General features: G+C 44.4%; 1 protein-coding gene across 3 annotated transcripts in view; it reads left to right on the top strand.

The window, feature by feature from the left end:
- Nucleotides 1–16996, top strand: part of gli3 (GLI family zinc finger 3) — a 134754-nt gene that overhangs the window by 18546 nt on the left and 99212 nt on the right. For all 3 annotated transcript variants that reach the window (XM_010899753.3, XM_010899755.3, XM_020045178.2), the window contains exon 2: nucleotides 8688–8864. In XM_010899753.3, coding sequence (XP_010898055.2) covers nucleotides 8732–8864 — 133 coding nt within the window. In that variant the 5' untranslated portion in view covers nucleotides 8688–8731. The remainder of the gene's footprint in view (nucleotides 1–8687; nucleotides 8865–16996) is intronic.

The raw sequence follows: 16996 nt of genomic DNA, 5'->3' as shown, positions 1-16996 counted from the left end.
GAAAGGGTCACTAATATTATGTCTTCTTTATTTGTTAGCTATCTTGTTATCTAGGTAGCCAATTTACTTTACAATTTCTATCTAGATGGCAATGTTAATTAAACTAGTAACTCAGTGTGAGAACAGACATTTCAGCTTTCCCAGCAATGACAGGACTTTGTTGTGATAAAAAATATAGATTTGTTTGGTCATTCTCACATTTCAAGCCATTCCTATGAAGTAAATTCAGTTTGTGTTACTAGTAGCAACCTAATGCATCTACACAATTATTTTAGCTTCGAGATCAATAGGTTTTTTATAGGTGGCTTTATTTGGTGAGATTTTGGGTCCAGATACCTTACACACTGGGTCGGCCCTAGGCATAAGCGACATAGGCGGTCGCTTAGGGCCCCTGACCTCTAGGGGGCCCCAGTCAGTTAGTGAGCCCCTGATCAATAGGGAAGAGGGGGGCAAATCAAATTTTGCTTAGGGCCCCCGAAAGGCTAGGGCTGGCCCTGCTTACACACATATTGTGTACCGTAGTTTTGGATAAGTATCCTCTAAACGAATATCAATTCAACTTTCAGCTTGAGTGCAATGAATTTGAAAAATGTCTCCTAAACCAAATACATTTTCACCAAAATATTATTTCAGGAATGCCAATCTTACCTGTTAACTGTTATCGACCAAAATCATTTTCCAAATATATCTGACATGGTGGGTGTCATGGCTCGTAAAAATGTAATGGAATTACTCTTTTCCCTTTCCTTCTCTTATCTTTCACTGTTCTTTCTCTTATTTTCTCCCTCCTTCTCCCACTTTCCCTCACAATCTACCTCATTCCTTCCCCATCGCTCATTCCCCCTCCCTCTTGCTACTCTCTTTTCGTTGCTGTAGCTAGTGTGTTTGTGCACTGTTGATAAGCGTCAGATAAAGGATCTCGGTGGTCGCTGATGTAATGATGATGAATGCTACAGCGCTGCTAGTCCCCCCCTCAGGGAGCCCCCAGCACCACTCAGCCTCTACCGCCCACCACCCCCCTAATGAAATGAACTCAAATACAGTACCCCGTCTTCAAGGGGGGGGGGGGGGGGGGGGGGGGGGGGGTCACCAAATCTAAAAAAGACACTTCAGGAGTTTATAGGGGAATCTCCCCTGATGTTTGTGTGTGTGTGATTCTGTATGTAAGGAGGTATGAATGTCTTTGTGTTCAAGATCAGATTGATATACACAGGTTAGTATTTTTATCGCTAATATGTATATATTTTTGTGCCAGTTTCATTTCCGTACTTCGTAAATTCACTGTAGTAGTTTGTTTAACACCTTCAGTGGTTATTTTTCAAGGTTACTGCTATTTTGTTACTTGATGTTTAACCCTGAAGTGTGAAGAAAAAAAGATTTATTTTTCTTTTTTCTAAAGTTTATTTAGTGTTTGACTTTGATGTGCACAATTTGCAGATGACTTTCAACTCAGATCCTTTGTCACCAAAGCGTATAATTTATGTTAAATTGATTTGCTTAATGTGCTTATAAAATAAGATTTTTTTTCGTACCAACATTTTGAATTGTGGTATTTTAAACCTGTTTAATCGCCTCCCTTTCTGTGGGAAAGGATTATATTGGTACACAAATAAAGATACACCCTTTCATTCTCTGTACACTAATTGAGTGTGGGACAGTCATTTCAAGGAATAAACATTAATATGAAATTTACATTTATTTTTGGTAACGACTGCAAACGATGCGTGGTTCATAATGCCTTCTTTTGTAAGGTGCTTAGTACTGGGCATTCAACAACCAATACTACTGTTAAACTGAGAGAATTAACATTATACGTCCTCTGTTAAATGTAGGTTATTTTAATGGCGTCTCATCTGAATGTCTTATAAAATTTGATATTGACATTGTTGCACATATAAACCTTAGGTGCAAGAAACATGCAATGATCTACGGCATTGTAGCGTTTTTTCAGCTTCATTAAAGACAGTGGGGAAAGATCGAGTTTTAGCTGAAAAAGCAGCGGGCCAGGTTCACACCCATGCTGCAGAAGCACATAGGCGGAAATCCTGGGGGGTACGAGGGACACACCACCCCACATCCTAGGGAAAACTATGATTTGTCTCCCCCAATATATCACTGTAAACATGACTATGTCATTCCAATAATATTAGTAAGACGCAATGAAAGCACTTATTATAGACACTTAACAGCGTGTTTTTAAGTTTCAAAAGATTGCCACCCCCCCTCCTTTTCTCATTGGTTTGATCCACTGCCCCTCCCCAGCAGTGGGACATTGTGCCGGTACAGTACCTGTGTGGGAATCTGACAGTATGTCGTTGGTGACTGACTTTCATTAAGTAGTTCAAACAAAGTATGTTAGACATTTCTTTACTTCTACCACTCAATACAATAAAACATGTCTAACCATAAACCAGCCTTCATTTTCGCTGCATTGAATTACAGGTCACACTTTGTTAGTTAGTGGTTAGCCGAAGTTTGCTAGCTAGCTACAGCAACATCAAACAGTGTTTGCAGCTGTTTTAATTGGAGTTAATGAGAGAAGCTTGCAATGCAATGTATGTAATGTTCCTACATACATTGTATGTAGGAACACTACTCACCATGCCTCACCATGCCTTTTCTACTGTCTGAAAGGCACTCAGTGGACGTAGGTAGCGTGAGGTTAATTCAGTAAGTTTGTTTTATGTTGGTAGGGCTCACACGTCCCTGCATGTTCACCGGACACAACAGCTTCGACCACTGGAAAACCCTAAGCCACACAGTAGCATGAGTGTTCTTTGCAGATTGTTCACTTACAGACCATGTGATTCCATGGGAGTGACTTTACTCAATAATATGTTTGCAATCTTTTGATTCCATCAAATCACAATCATGCGAGGTGGGGCATTATGTGGAGCAGGATTACTGACGTTTAATTGATCACTCTAATTACATCCGTTCTAGTCTGATCTAGCTACATCTTAGTGCAAAAGAGAAGCTAACCAGTTAATAGTCTCCAACACTTTTAACAATGAACGTTTTTTATGTAGCAAGACCAACCTTGCTAGGCCCTGAGTCAGTTCAGTGTCTGTCGAGGCATCTCAGCAGCACTATACGCTCAGCTGTCCCACATCAACGTTACAACCACCAGCGCTCAGCTGTCCCACATCAACGTTACAACCACCAGCGCTCAGCTGTCCCACATCAACGTTACAACCACCAGCGCTCAGCTGTCCCACATCAACGTTACAACCACCAGCGCTCAGCTGTCCCACATCAACGTTACAACCACCAGCGCTCAGCTGTCCCACATCAACGTTACAACCACCAGCGCTCAGCTGTCCCACATCAACGTTACAACCACCAGCGCTCAGCTGTCCCACATCAACGTTACAACCACCAGCGCTCAGCTGTCCCACATCAACGTTACAACCACCAGCGCTCAGGTGTCCAAGACAAGTGGAGACGGTGTTGTGGGGATGATATATCAGTAGACTAATTCGAGTAAACCAATGTCTATTGTGGTGGGAATGTGCTTTCTTATTGGCCAATGAAGCCCGCGTTAGAGTGTTCCACCAGATCCTCCGTAGCTTTGAGCAAAGGTCTCAGGGAACACGTTATCAGGGGGAACACTTTATCAGGGGGAACACTTTATCAGGGGGAACACTTTATCAGGGGGAACACTTTATCAGGGGGAACACTTTCTCAGGGGGAACACTTTACGGCCATTTGATCATCAATGGCCGTCATGATATAATCCACTTCCAGAAACACAAATTATGAAACTCCTGTCAAATTGGTGAAAGGATATGTTCAATTAGTAAAATATTTTTTCTTTTTCACCATCAGAAGTTTACTTCTATGTGGACCACTGGTAAGACCTGTGACAAAGTTGTCTATATGAGTGACTTGAGATTTGGGATAACACATTATACAGAAAGGTTGCCAGAAAGACATAAAAAGACAATGGTTTTTAACAAATTACAACTATGCATGCCAGCAAAGCAAAGCAGTTGTGCATTTCTCTGACTGTCTACCAGATTCAGTGTTCCCATGTTTTCTACATTTTAGCAAAATTGGGCTACTTTTCCTGGGCTTATGGGTGGGGGTTGGGTGATTTCTGGGCAAGAAATTATAGGTCTCCATTGCCCTGCTTACAGAATTGCCTTGGTCGTTGCCACAGTTACTTGAAAACACAGATTTGAGCTTCAAACGAGTGTTACTGATCATTACCAAGTTTTTTACTTCTAAATATATAATACAGATACTGCATACACTATATGCAGATATTGAGAGTTTCTTTTTTTTTTTTAAAGCTACGAGTTAAAAGCCTGTCTATCAAGAGCATTGCATTGGGATAAACTTCAACACACTAACTTATTAACTAGAAAATGCAAAAAAAGGGCACAGCATATATTGTTAATGTATATTTGCGCAAACGGTAGAAATATAGTGTAGTAGAAATGTGTGGTTTTGGTTGGATAACCACTTTAATGTTTACAGGAAATAAACCTCATTTAACATTCAAAATGTTCAGGATCTCCGTTGGATGTAGACAGTTGGATAATAGTTGATAAAATGAATCAGGAAGGAGAAAGAGAAAGGCAGAAAGATAGAAAAGGAGAGACAGACAGAAAAGACAGACAGACGGACTGAAAATACAGGTAGACAGAACAGACAGGCAGACAGAACAGACAGGCAGACCAAGGGAGAGAAACACCTGCAGGATGGGTCCAGGTCAGGGGGATTATGGGTGAAAAGGTCCCGCTTTTAATTGCTGCTCTGGAACGGGCGTACCGCTCTGACCGCCTTGTGGAACACAAAGGGGCGGTCAGCCACGCTTCAGTGGCCAGGAGCTGTGAATATTTGCTCTACCAAAGGAATGTTTATGCCCCAGCCTTCTCTTCACCCCTCGGCCCTCCTCCAGGAAATCCGCACCCCCCTGAATCCGAAGAATCCCACCTTTTTTCCAATCTTCACTTTTTCCCACTCTTCTCTGACACACCTGCGAAAAGGTAGAGAGGATTCAGGGCTTATAAAAAGGGTGCACACAAACAAAAACACACAGACACACGCAAACACAACTGTAAAATCACCAGCAGGTTGAGGTCCAGTGTGCAAAGTGGTGGACAGAAGTTTTTCAACCTTCTCCTCCCTCGTAAGAAGTTCAATCGTTAGATGGTTGCAGCGTGTAATTTAAAAGAGGGCAGAATAAAAAAAATGGACTTAAGGGCTCTTTTGTCTGATCTCCCTTCTGCTTGAGACAGGCCGTCAGTCGAGTGCCTCTCGATTGAGTCTCTATGGTTGCAGGCTTGCTGTTCTGTCTCGACCCAGACCTGAATCGATTGAGTTCTGGAACTTGTTATATTGCACATGCGTATACATTTATGCCTTACTATCCTTGTGAGGACTTATATAATGGTTCGCATTCAAAATCCTCTTACCCATAATCCATAGCCCTTAACTTAACCCCCAAACCCCTAAACATAACCCTAATTCCAACCATAACTCCAATTATATGTTTTATATTCAACCTAAGCCTAAAATAGTTTTTTTTCTTCCCGGGGACTGGGAGGATGTTGTTTCTAGACCAAACAAGTACACACATTCGTACTGATCTCCACAAACTGGAAAAAAGCTAAACACCCCAACTAAAACACTATTATAATATGGCATACTAGCGATTTGAGATCAGTTGTAGAAAGAGAGACCTAAGATCTGGAGTGACATGGTGTACATGACGTGGGACTGATTACAGGAAGAGCTCTCTTTTAATTCCCCTTTTGATTGGTCGGGGAGTAATTTTGCCGTGTGCGTTTTTTTATTTATTTTTGGTAATGCCACGATTGCTTACAGAGGTTATTGCCGACACAGAATGGACTGGAAAAAAACAAAGCACCCTGTGTTTGTCTAAAGTCAATCAACCCCCTCAGCAGCATCTCTCCTGCTTTGGTAGACCCAACCCTTTCTCCTTCAGGTTCAACAGGAGTTACGTGTATTGCAGTCCTCCTCATTGACGCCTCTTTTCCAAACCGAGTAGGTTTTGTCAGTTGAAAGACAATTAAATAGTATTGCTAGGTAATTACATGCTTTATTTGAAATGAGTAATTGGCACAGACTAAATATTTCCCAGCAATTATCTATGACTTTTGACATGTTCTGAGGGTATAAATGAAAGACTTACAATGGATATAAATGAGCAAATGTTGAAGCATCTTGTTTAGCGCCATGTTGGGTTGCTGTCTCTATGGCCTGGTTTTATGATAGACTTGACCTAAATTGAGGTTCTGAACTGAACTGAAAGATTCTTCTGCTACGGACAGAAAGTTGTCTGTGCCTCTTAAAACTGGGATTCATGTCCAAAAATGTATGTATCAAACCCGGGTAGGTTCTTTAAAACAGTATTAACCAAACAATAGTTATTCTCTCAGAGAAGGAAAGACTGCCCGGCACCATATATTCCCAGAAGGACCCCTTGACAAGCCTTCATTTTGGTGCTTGTAAATATTTCTTTCTATGTAGTATCCCCAAAAGGTTTCTCCTCTCTGCCGGAAAGATGTGGAATTCTTAGTACATGCAGTATCTCACAAAAGTGAGTACACCCCTCACATTTTTGTAAATACTTGAGTATGTCTTTTCATGTGACAACACTGAAGAGGTGACACCTTGCTATAATGTAAGGTAGTGAGTGTACAGCTTGTATAACAGTGTAAATTTGCTGTCCCCTCAAAATAACACAACACACAGCCATTAATGTCTAAACCGCTGGCCACAAAAGTGAGTACACCCCTAAGTGAAAATTTCTAAATTAGGCTCAAAGTGTCAATATTTTGTGTGGCCCCCATCATTTTCCAGCCCTTAACCCTCTTGGGCACGGAGTTCATCAGAGCTTCACAGGTTGCCACTGGAGTCCTCTTCCACTCCTCCATGATGACATCATGGAGCTGGTGGATGTTAGAGACCTTGCGCTCCTCCACCTTCCATTTGAGGATGCCCCACAGATGCACAATAGGTTTTAGGTCTGGAGACACGCTTGGCCAGTCCATCACCTTTACCCTCAGCTTCTTTAAACAAGGTCGTTTTGGAGGTGTGTTTGGGGTCGTTATCATGTTGGAATACTGCCCTGTGGCCCAGTCTCTGCTTCAGTATGTCACAGTACATGTTGGCATTCATGGTTCCCTCAATGAACTGTAGCTCCTTAGTGCCGGCCGCACTCATGCAGCCCCAGACCATGACACTCCCACCACCATGCTTGCCTACATACTGTAGGCAAGACACACTTGTCTTCGTACTCCTCACCTGGTTGCCGCCACACACACTTGACACCATCTGAACCAAATAAGTTTATCTTGTTCTCATCAGACCACAGGACATGGTTCCAGTAATCAACGTCCTTAGTCTGCTTGTCTTCAGCAAACAGTTCTTGTGCATCATCATTAGAAGAGGCTTCCTTCTGGGACGACAGCCATGCAGACCAATTTGATGCAGTCTGCGGCGTATGGTCTGAGCACTGACAAGCTGACCCCCCACCCCTTCAACCTCTGCAGCAATGCTGGCAGCACTCATACGTCTATTTCCCAAAGACAACCTCTGGATAGGACGCTGAGCATGTGCACTCAACTTCTTTGGCCGACCATGGCGAGGCCTGTTCTGAGTGGAACCTGTTCTGTTAAACCTGTTCTGTATTTTGAGGGGACACAAAATTTACACTGTTATACAAGCTGTACACTCACTACTTTACATTGTAGCAAAGTGTCATTTCTTCAGTGTTGTCACATGAAAAGATATACTCAAATATTTACAGAAATGTGAGGGGTGGACTGACTTCTGTGAGATACTGTACTTATCCCCAACCTTAACATCCATAATAGATTTAACCTATTTTAGGTTAGATATACTCGATTATACAACTACAACTACTACTTACCTATATGCTTCCAAATAACATCTGTAAAATGTATTTCTCTTGGTTCTTCCATAATTCTAAAATCTGTTGGATTTACTATTTATTTAATTTCTAGGGTTGTTGTCCCAAGTTGGTTTTACAGAAATCTTAGGTTAAAGATTTAAGGTTATGAGTGACCAGACTTTCTACTTATTCCAGGACTTGGAAAACCTGGGAATTTTGCGATTGTTAACAAATTTATGCCAGAGTCACGCATTAAGGCCAGCTGGGTGCGTTGAGGGGGCAGTGGGAAGATCAAACATAACAATTATGAGAGAAAATAAACATGGAGAAGCCAGTGGATTGACCCATGACCCTTTCTTTTGCTGGGGATAAAAGGGGATTGGCTAGAAGGACTTCCTTATGGCATAAAGGTCAGAGGTCACCGTACATGAAGTGTCAGTGTCATGGGATTGTATTTTTTTTCAAGGTATTTAGATTTCATGCCGCTAATTCAGTACAGACTGTTTCAATATCACGTTTATGATTGCTAAAACGTGTGACACCATCAACCGTTTTGAGCAATTCAATGACGGCTATCAGTTTAAGCCCTGAGATCCAACCTTCAGACATTGCTAAGATGTCCTTGCAATACCTTTCTGTTTGCAGGCTAGGAGAGAATGTTGGGGGAGTCTGTTTCTGTCCAGATCTGTGAGGACACATTGTGAACTGATTGTGTTCTACAATCAGACAAAGTTCTCCTTTTTGGCAGTTCACCTGCTTTAATTACCTGCCTCTTCCTCTGTCTCTTTTCCCCCATCAGGTGTCTGGTCTCCATGAGGTGCTGAGGAATGCTGAGCAGTCGCCATGGAAACCCAGTCCCAGGCCAGTTCTGCCGCTGAGAAGAAAAAGAGGGTGGAGACAATCGTGGCGACCAAGGGTTCGTCGGCGCGTGCCGACGTCAGCGAGAAAGCCGTGGCCTCGAGCACAACGTCCAACGGTAAGGCTCCTACTTGCAACTTCGTGAAACCTTTGTCAACTCCACTTGCCCTCTATCTGGTCCTCTTCCTTTCCCAGTTCCTTCCATCTCTCCCATCACTGTTTTTGGCCTGGCCTCAACGGTGAGTCAACCGGCTGAATGGTTCAGTCATAAAGTTGTGGGGGGGGGGGGTGCAAGATGAACGGACCCTATCTGTACCCAGGTTTTCTGAAATCGTTTTAGTGAAACTGAGGTTATTTAGCACAAATTGTTATCCAGTTCAGTGTGCACCAGCGAGTGCATTAGATCTGCATAGTTTGTTCTTACCGACCCCATGTGGGATTTCAGCGTGTGAAATCCAAAACAAGAACGTACCCTTGTTTAATTAATCTCCAACACATTGCGTATAAACATCTTTAACGCACGCCAAAAGAGAAGTGGATTTTGACTCTAGATTTTTATCTCTCATTCTTTTGACGGCACAGCTGCAAAACTGAAGAATATTAGATAACAGAATAACATTTTATCCAGGAGTGACTGAGACTGCCAGACTAAAGTCATAACAAATCAGGAGGAGAAATGACCATGACTTAAGTTGCAGCTGTGCTCATTAGCCTGAGTTGTAAGAGTGCGGGGCTTTGGGAAGGAGGGGCGACAGGATCGACGGGGATCGAGGGGTTTTAGGGGAGTGTGGAGGTGGAGAAAAGGAGGCAGAGAAAAGGAGACACAGAGCACTCTGTCGCCCTGGGTTACCTCCTGATTTGTAGGATGTCAAATGTTATCGTTCCAGGTCCGTGACGGGAGACTTCAAACACTTCATGAGAGGGTTAATGGCTTAGAGACCCCCCCCTGCCCACCTCCAGTCTCTCTCTCTCTCTATTTCCCTTCTCCATATGCGAGTTATAACAGGAAGTTGAGTGGGGTCGGGCGGTGTGCGGAGAGGAATGCATCCTGATGCATCTTGGGAATGCACTCCCTCTTTTTCATTCACAGATGGCCGATGCGCTTTCATTAATTAAAGAGAGCACAAGAGAAAACTAAAAGTTTTACACTGGAAAAAGTATGGAGGTAATTTGGCTTGGTTGCCTGCGGATTGTTCATTTTAAATGCCCCGGTAATTACACCTAACAAAGAACATAACATTTGTCAACTGAGTCAACAACAATCTAGTGATACCTGGTTACAGGAAAAGATACAAATATAACAAGGAAATACTATTCTAATCCAAAGTCATTGGTGAGAGCAAGAGAAAGCAAGAGAAAGTGTGAAAGAGGAGAGGCTTATGAGTTCGGAGAGAAAAATAGAGAAAGAGAGTGAAAGAGAAGAAGAAAGGTTAACTTATCCATCGACAGAAAATAAGCACTTTTCAACATCCTCATTGCGCTCAGAGAACCATAAGATAGCTTACACATTCTTTGACAGTTAATTCCCTTAGTGGCCCCAGAACTCATAACCTCTTACCAGGTGTAACCTTACACCCTGTCAACTTTGACCCCTGCAGACACACTGTCCCAAACACTACCCATACAAACCAAGGTAACTCTGAGCAGCTGTGGGACCCCAGTGGCTGGTTCTTCTCAGGAAGGCCCAGGCAAATTTTGACCCTGTCATGCTGTGGAGTAGAGCCCCTGAACCCAGGCAGTGGAAACCCTGTAGGCCACCCCTCTGCCACAGCATGCTACAATTACAACTGAACAAGGAAATGCTGGAGAAATGGGAAAATAAATAAGGGGCAGCAGTTGACTTGCTTATGATGTGTTTAGCTTTTGGTGTTGCGCTACAATTACAACATGATTGACTCTTTTGGTTTTGTTGGTGATTAAAGCATAATGTACATCATTTATTGGAACTTGTCCGGTAGGCTTTGAGTCAACGTCCTCTCGGTTTCAAGATGTTGCCAAGTCCTGTATGATAATTTCATTTGATGACAATGTTTTTTAAAATTATTTCTGTCAGGAATTTACATAGTGAAATAACAATCCCCTCTCCTAAATCCAATTCAGAACATGAAGAACAAAGATACATTCTTTCTTAAGATTAGAAAGTTTTGGTTCTATAGATCTGTTTAGATAATATCAGTCAATTAGTTGTGGTTTGTAATCATGATAAAAATGTAGTACTCATATTCAGTGAAAACCCTAGGGTGTCTTTGTACACATATAGCAAATGACAGTGCGTGTACAAATGTCCTGGGGAGGTCCCTAACTCAATACAAATCAGTGGGTGGAAAAAATTCACAAAGTTTTCCTTTTTGCCTTTCTTTTTTGTTCGATTTTTTTTCTCTGTAACTTTTTGATATCCTCCTACTGTCGAAGTGAACTCCAATGTTTGCCTCATCTTCTCTACGAGTTTCATCTGTAGTTCATTGAGCTTGCTCTGCACTGCAACGAGGGCGTCTCGGAGGGGGAGATAGCGAGCTAGCGTTCCCACATGGTTGGCTAAATGGTGGCTTCATCCTGTGTGCCATTCATCTCCTCGCCTGCTCCCCTGGCCTGACAGCTCAAAAGGGCCGACTGGGTCACTACAATGCTGTGATTGGTGTTCTTTAGGAGGGGCAGGGGGGAGACCTCCCCCTCACCCTCATCATTCTCCAGGCAGGTGGACCACAAAGTCTCCTGATTCTTTTGTTGCTTCCCCGGGCTCTCCAAAAAAAAAAAAAGATATCCATGCTCTTTGGCTGAATAAATCCTGTCGTCATGGGATAATTTGCAAATAGAAAAAAGAGAAAAGAAAGGAGGGAAAAAAAGGAGGGAAAGGTCTTGGTCTATTGATTAAAAAGAGAAGGGGGAAAAATAAGATAGTTTTGCTTGGTGGGTTTGTTGGATTTCTTTATGTGTATGCTGCTGATATAGCAAAACACAGGGACAAAGACAGAAAGAGAGAAGACGTGAGTGATGTGAAGAGAAAAAATTAGGAAGAAACATAAACGAAAGGAGATTCTTACGAGTTAGCTAGTTTTGGAAATTGTTGTGGAATGCTGCCCCCAAAGTAGCAGAGTCTGTGAACCTAACAGTTTTATGAAGGGAAGACTTGAGACCTTGTAGTGGTCATGCTTGGAAGAGCAGGAATCTCAGAGGCCCGAAAGGTGAGCCTTAAAAAGCAAGGCATTTTCTGCTTAGTAGGTTACCAGTGAAATCCTTAACCCAAAACCGAGAGTGTGGCAAAAGTGTTTAAGAGTGAAAAGGAGCTGTTGACTGCTTTGAAAACATAAAAAAAAACCTTTTGAGAAAGAGGAGAGGAGAGGGAGAGATACAGAAGAAGAAGAAAGAGCGAGGGGCCACCTTCTTTTTAGGCAGGCCATTTAAATGATCAACGGTAAATAGAAGGGGGATGTCATCTGACAGAAATAAAGTTCCCGGTTAACAACGGGGAAGGAAAGTAATTTACAGATACGCTGTCCCCGGCCATCTTTGTGCCGCCCAGATAAGGTTTCATTTCAGAAACGGATAGGAGACATTTTCACTTATGGGGGCCCCATTCTGCGACACCTGTGATAACAGCTTGTGGACCCTAATTGAAAATGGGTTTCAAAATGGATTTTCACTTTTCTTCTCCCTCCCTCCCTCCCTCCCTCCCTCACCCAGTTCCTCCCTCACCCAGTTCCTCCCTCACTGCCCCCCCCCTCCCCCCGGCCCCTCACCCCCATTAACCCCCCCCACCGCGACTCTGCTCTCATCCCTTTTTCCGTAGCGATCCCCCCTGTGTTGGGAAATATTGTAGGGGATGGAGTGGCCAGAAAGGAGGGGGAGGGCTGCTGTTGCAGGCGATGGGGGAAATGGAGCGCGGGGAGAGATCATCCCTCAGCACCCTGTCAGCGCGGTGACACCCGCGCGATCCGTCTTATTAATGAAATCATTGATCACTTGATGGGACTCATAATCAACTGTTTCTCCAATGTGTCCTCCTGCCCCCCACCCCCCCCCACCCCCCACCCCATACACGTGAACACACACACACACAGCCAGCATCGCTCCTCTTCGGCATCTTCACTTTTCATACCTCCTTTTCTCTACCTCCGAAAGCTACACAACTCCCCCTGTGATATGTTGGTTTTGATTTCACAAGTTGTTTGATAACTGCAGGTATACGTGTGGTTAACTGATGAAGGAAGGCTTCAGATGGAGACGGGATGGATTACACCTGTTGGAGTTTTGATGGGATTATATATAAGCACCAGTTGTTTCCTATTTGTGTGTTTTTACATGTCTTTTGACCGCAGTGGAAGTGGGAAGCATGTCTAGATCTGCTTTGTTGTGTAGCTGTGGTCGCAAAGCCTAACGCATCTGGTAGGGCACTGGCTTACTGGAATATTACAGGGAGCGTTACATTTTTAATGTTACAAAAATGTCTTTTTGTGACATTCACCAGACATTTAGTGGCCCTTTTGGGTGTTTCAGGTGTCTGTAATAGTCTCTGGCTCTTTTTTCATGTAAAATGTAAAATATACTAATATTTTTTTTACACTTTTATTTCACATCATTATGTATTTACTGTCAGTGTTTTGGCATGAGACTGGTGGCCATTTCGGTCAGTAGTTGAAAGCATTAAAGAGTCATTGGAAAACAATGGCGTTGTTGATCAAACACTTTTATTATAAATTAGGTTATTTTCCCTTCAGCAATATGGTCTATGTAACAAAAACTCATAGATAATATATAAAGATATACAGAAAAATATACTACATAGAAATATATATATATACTTATTTGAAGTTTTTAAAGTTTAATTTGCTTAATTTGCTCCACTATGTTCATGCAATTCATTCACATTGTTTGTTGTTTTGCAGTCTGCATGTGGCAACTGTAGTTTTATATGTGAGCTTGTGGGCTGTAGAAGTGTTGCCTGTCCCATTTGGGAGGAGGCGGTCCCTTGTCTCCCTCTCTCCTGAAGCCAGAGCCAGCCAACCAGGGTTTATTGAGAGAGGAACCTGATGGAGGCCTGATGGAGGCCTGATGGAGGTATAAGAAGTCTCAGGGGGAGTGCCTTCTGCCCCCCAACCGCACAATGGCAGAGGTGGAAAATAGCCCCCCCAACCTTATAATCTCATTATAAATCAGTCAGAAACTAATTCGCACGCAGGACGACTGCTTTCAGGTTCCTCTGTGACTTTTGTTTTCTGTAAACAGTATAATGTTATAATTCAATGGCTGGAGTAACACAGGTAGCTGTTGTTGGACATGCAGGCACACAGACACGCAGTTGGGCTGCGGACTCCAGCGCTGAGCCAGCCAGTTTCATGGCCCTCTGCACTGAAGGTAATTTCCTGCAGCAGCGGGGCGACGACTTTTGGCGGGGACGCCTCACGGGGGGCCTGAGGCGCAGGATTAGGGCGGCCCCCTCTGCTCGTCGGGGTGGAGGGGCCCCTTAGCTCACTCAACCCCTGCCCAATAACCTCAACCCAGCTTGGCCTCCTCCTGCCTGCACACCCGCCTGGAGGAACCGCATTGGAAGAAGCATACTGATCCATCCCTCCACCGCTGGACTGGAAACTCCAGTGCTTCCACACACCAGGCCGCGGGGGCACCTCCAGCCATAATCTACTGAAGCATGCTGAATCTGAGTCGCCATATCTTCTCTCTGTCTGGGTTTTAACTGTTAGGGGGAGGTGGAGGTGTTCTGCACACCTCTCCAGTCCTATTCCAACTGTCTTGCGGGGCTCTGGCAGAGGTGATTTCCGGGCCTGTGTTCGTAACGATTTTGTTGTTGGCGTCTTCTGCTTAAAACGTTCAATATGGGACACCTTATTATCTGCTTATTTGTTTCACCAAAAGAGAAATGAATAATGTTTTGCTAAGAAAACATTTCTGGCATTAGGGATTCTATTCATTCCAGCAGTAGCATTATATTTCTGTTTAATCTCTTAGCATGTTTTGTATGAACCTTAGCGGGAGACCTTCAATGGAACTCTGTCATGTCAGTGACAAGCTAAGAAGCATGGAGGCCTATGATGTCATGGGTCAGCAAGGTCAGGGGCATGAACCTAAACCAATGAGCATCCTTATGAACATCCTCATTGTCGCAGTGGTCCCTCTTGCTCTCAATCACTCCCGACCAGACAGACAGACTGACACATAGACAAGCAGACAGACAGACTACCACACAGACAAGCAGACAGACAGACTGGCACACAGACAAGCAGACAGACAGACTACCACACAGACAAGCAGACAGACAGACTGGCACACAGACAAGCAGACAGACAGACTACCATACAGACAAGCAGACAGACAGACTACCACACAGACAAGCAGACAGACAGACTGGCACACAGACAAGCAGACAGAGAGAAACACACAAACAGGCAGCCTGACTAACAGACCGACAGAAACGCGCAAACAAGAAACACACAGACAGAAACACACCAGCAGGCCGACAGACAGACAGACAGACAGATGCACACAGGGCTTGTAAGGGACTAAGACAGAAAGCGCAAGGGGCGGGTGAATCAACTACAAAACAGTCGTTGATTATTCTGCCACTGACTGTCCATTTACTGGCAGGCATCAGCGGCCTCCCTCCCGCGGAGAGGAACAAAGCCGGAGGGTTCTGGCCCTGCCAGCAGAACTTATCGGTGCGTGGCCCTCTTCAGTCTTTGTCTCTTTTCTCCCTTTCATTTTCTTGTCCGCCCCGCTCGTGCTTTGCTTCAGCTACCTCTGCTGCAGGAGCTTAGAGAGATGCAGGGGGATGCTGGCTTGGAGAGAGGCTTGATGAGGCAGCAACTGGTGTGTGCGTTTGAGCATGTGTGCGCGTCAGGAGAAAGGTGTGTGAAACTGTTTCGGGGCCTGAGAAGGAGTTGTCGGTCGTCCAATGTGTGACAGGGTTTGCATGACCGAGCGCATGCCTTCATTCTTCGGCGGATCAGGTTGCCTAGCAGTCAGAGCACATGACCACTAACCAAAAGGATGCTAGGTCAAATCCCAGAGGTGATAGACCTGGCCCTGAGCAAGACAGTTAGTTAACCCTAACTGCTGCAGGTTGGCTGTAAGAAAAGGAGAAGAATGTGCAAACAAAACACATCAGCTGATTTCAAGGTTCCTAGGGTCCGAGGGCTGAAGAGTAAGGGAATGGTATGCACCCTACTACACCCCCTAATCTCTCCCATGTGAACTCACCAACCCCCGGGCTTCCCCTTTTCCCTCAGCCTCCCCCACTCCACTGTCAACCTTCACAGTGCCAAAGAGTAGCTAAGATCAAAGACTTCTCAAAAACGGGCACAGTGATTTTTGGTGATTGATTAGAAACAGAGAGGTGTTGAGAAGCGACGCTTCCGTCTCCATGATCTTTTCTTCCCACCTTCTCAGCGGCTGGGTGCGCACTCCTCCCAGGGCCCTGGTAAACCCTTCCAGTGCGAAGTGCTGCTGCGATTGGCAGCTGCTACCAAGGAAATACCCCAGGAACAGCCTCCACGTTTGGAACGAGTTCCGAACTCGGCTGCTTTACTTCTCGGCTGTGCCTTTTGGAAGGTGGGTCGCCGGTCGATAAGGTACATCTGTTGTCTTCTTCGTGCCTAATCCCATAGCCCCGGTATGTTCTTTTGGGGAGGAAAGGAAAGGAGGATATTTGAAAAGAAGTGGGCATCGGAGAATCGAACTCAGATGCGAAGCGGAGACGGGGGTTTGAAAAGAAATATGAAAAACGTCCAACTGACGGGAAAACGGAACCTGCGTTGGTTGCTTCAGAGCAGAGTGGTGTGCAGCTTGAACTTGAGCCGGGCCCGTCTCATGTTAAACAGTGCCATAGCTGTCTGTCACCATCCCCCCTCCCCCACTCCCCCCCTCCCTCCCTCCCTCCCTCCCTCTCTCCGCGAGCAATTCGGTGCCTCAGAGCCCTGACAACTAAGGGCCTCTGAAAGGCATATTAAAGGCATGTTCAATGTTATTGAGATAAATATGCTGCAGTGGTAGGAAGTGAACACACACACTGCTGTCTGTCTGTTCTCTATTTCATTTTCCTCTTCCCCTCTTTCTCCCTCTTTCTCCCTATGTATCCCCCTTTCTCTCTGTTTCTTGTCTATCGGTTTCTCTTTGTTTCTCTCTCTTTTTCTCTTTCTCTCTGGTTCCCACCTGAAGCCTGATGCTGGGATCCTAATAATGTAGAGTATTTTAGCCTGGCAGCGACAGCCCAGAGGAGACGTGTTTCATGTCAGACTGCAC

This window comes from Esox lucius, chromosome 21, assembly GCF_011004845.1.
Source record: "Esox lucius isolate fEsoLuc1 chromosome 21, fEsoLuc1.pri, whole genome shotgun sequence".
Classification (NCBI taxonomy): Eukaryota; Metazoa; Chordata; class Actinopteri; order Esociformes; family Esocidae; genus Esox; species Esox lucius.
This window is presented reverse-complemented; position numbering and strand designations above follow the sequence as displayed.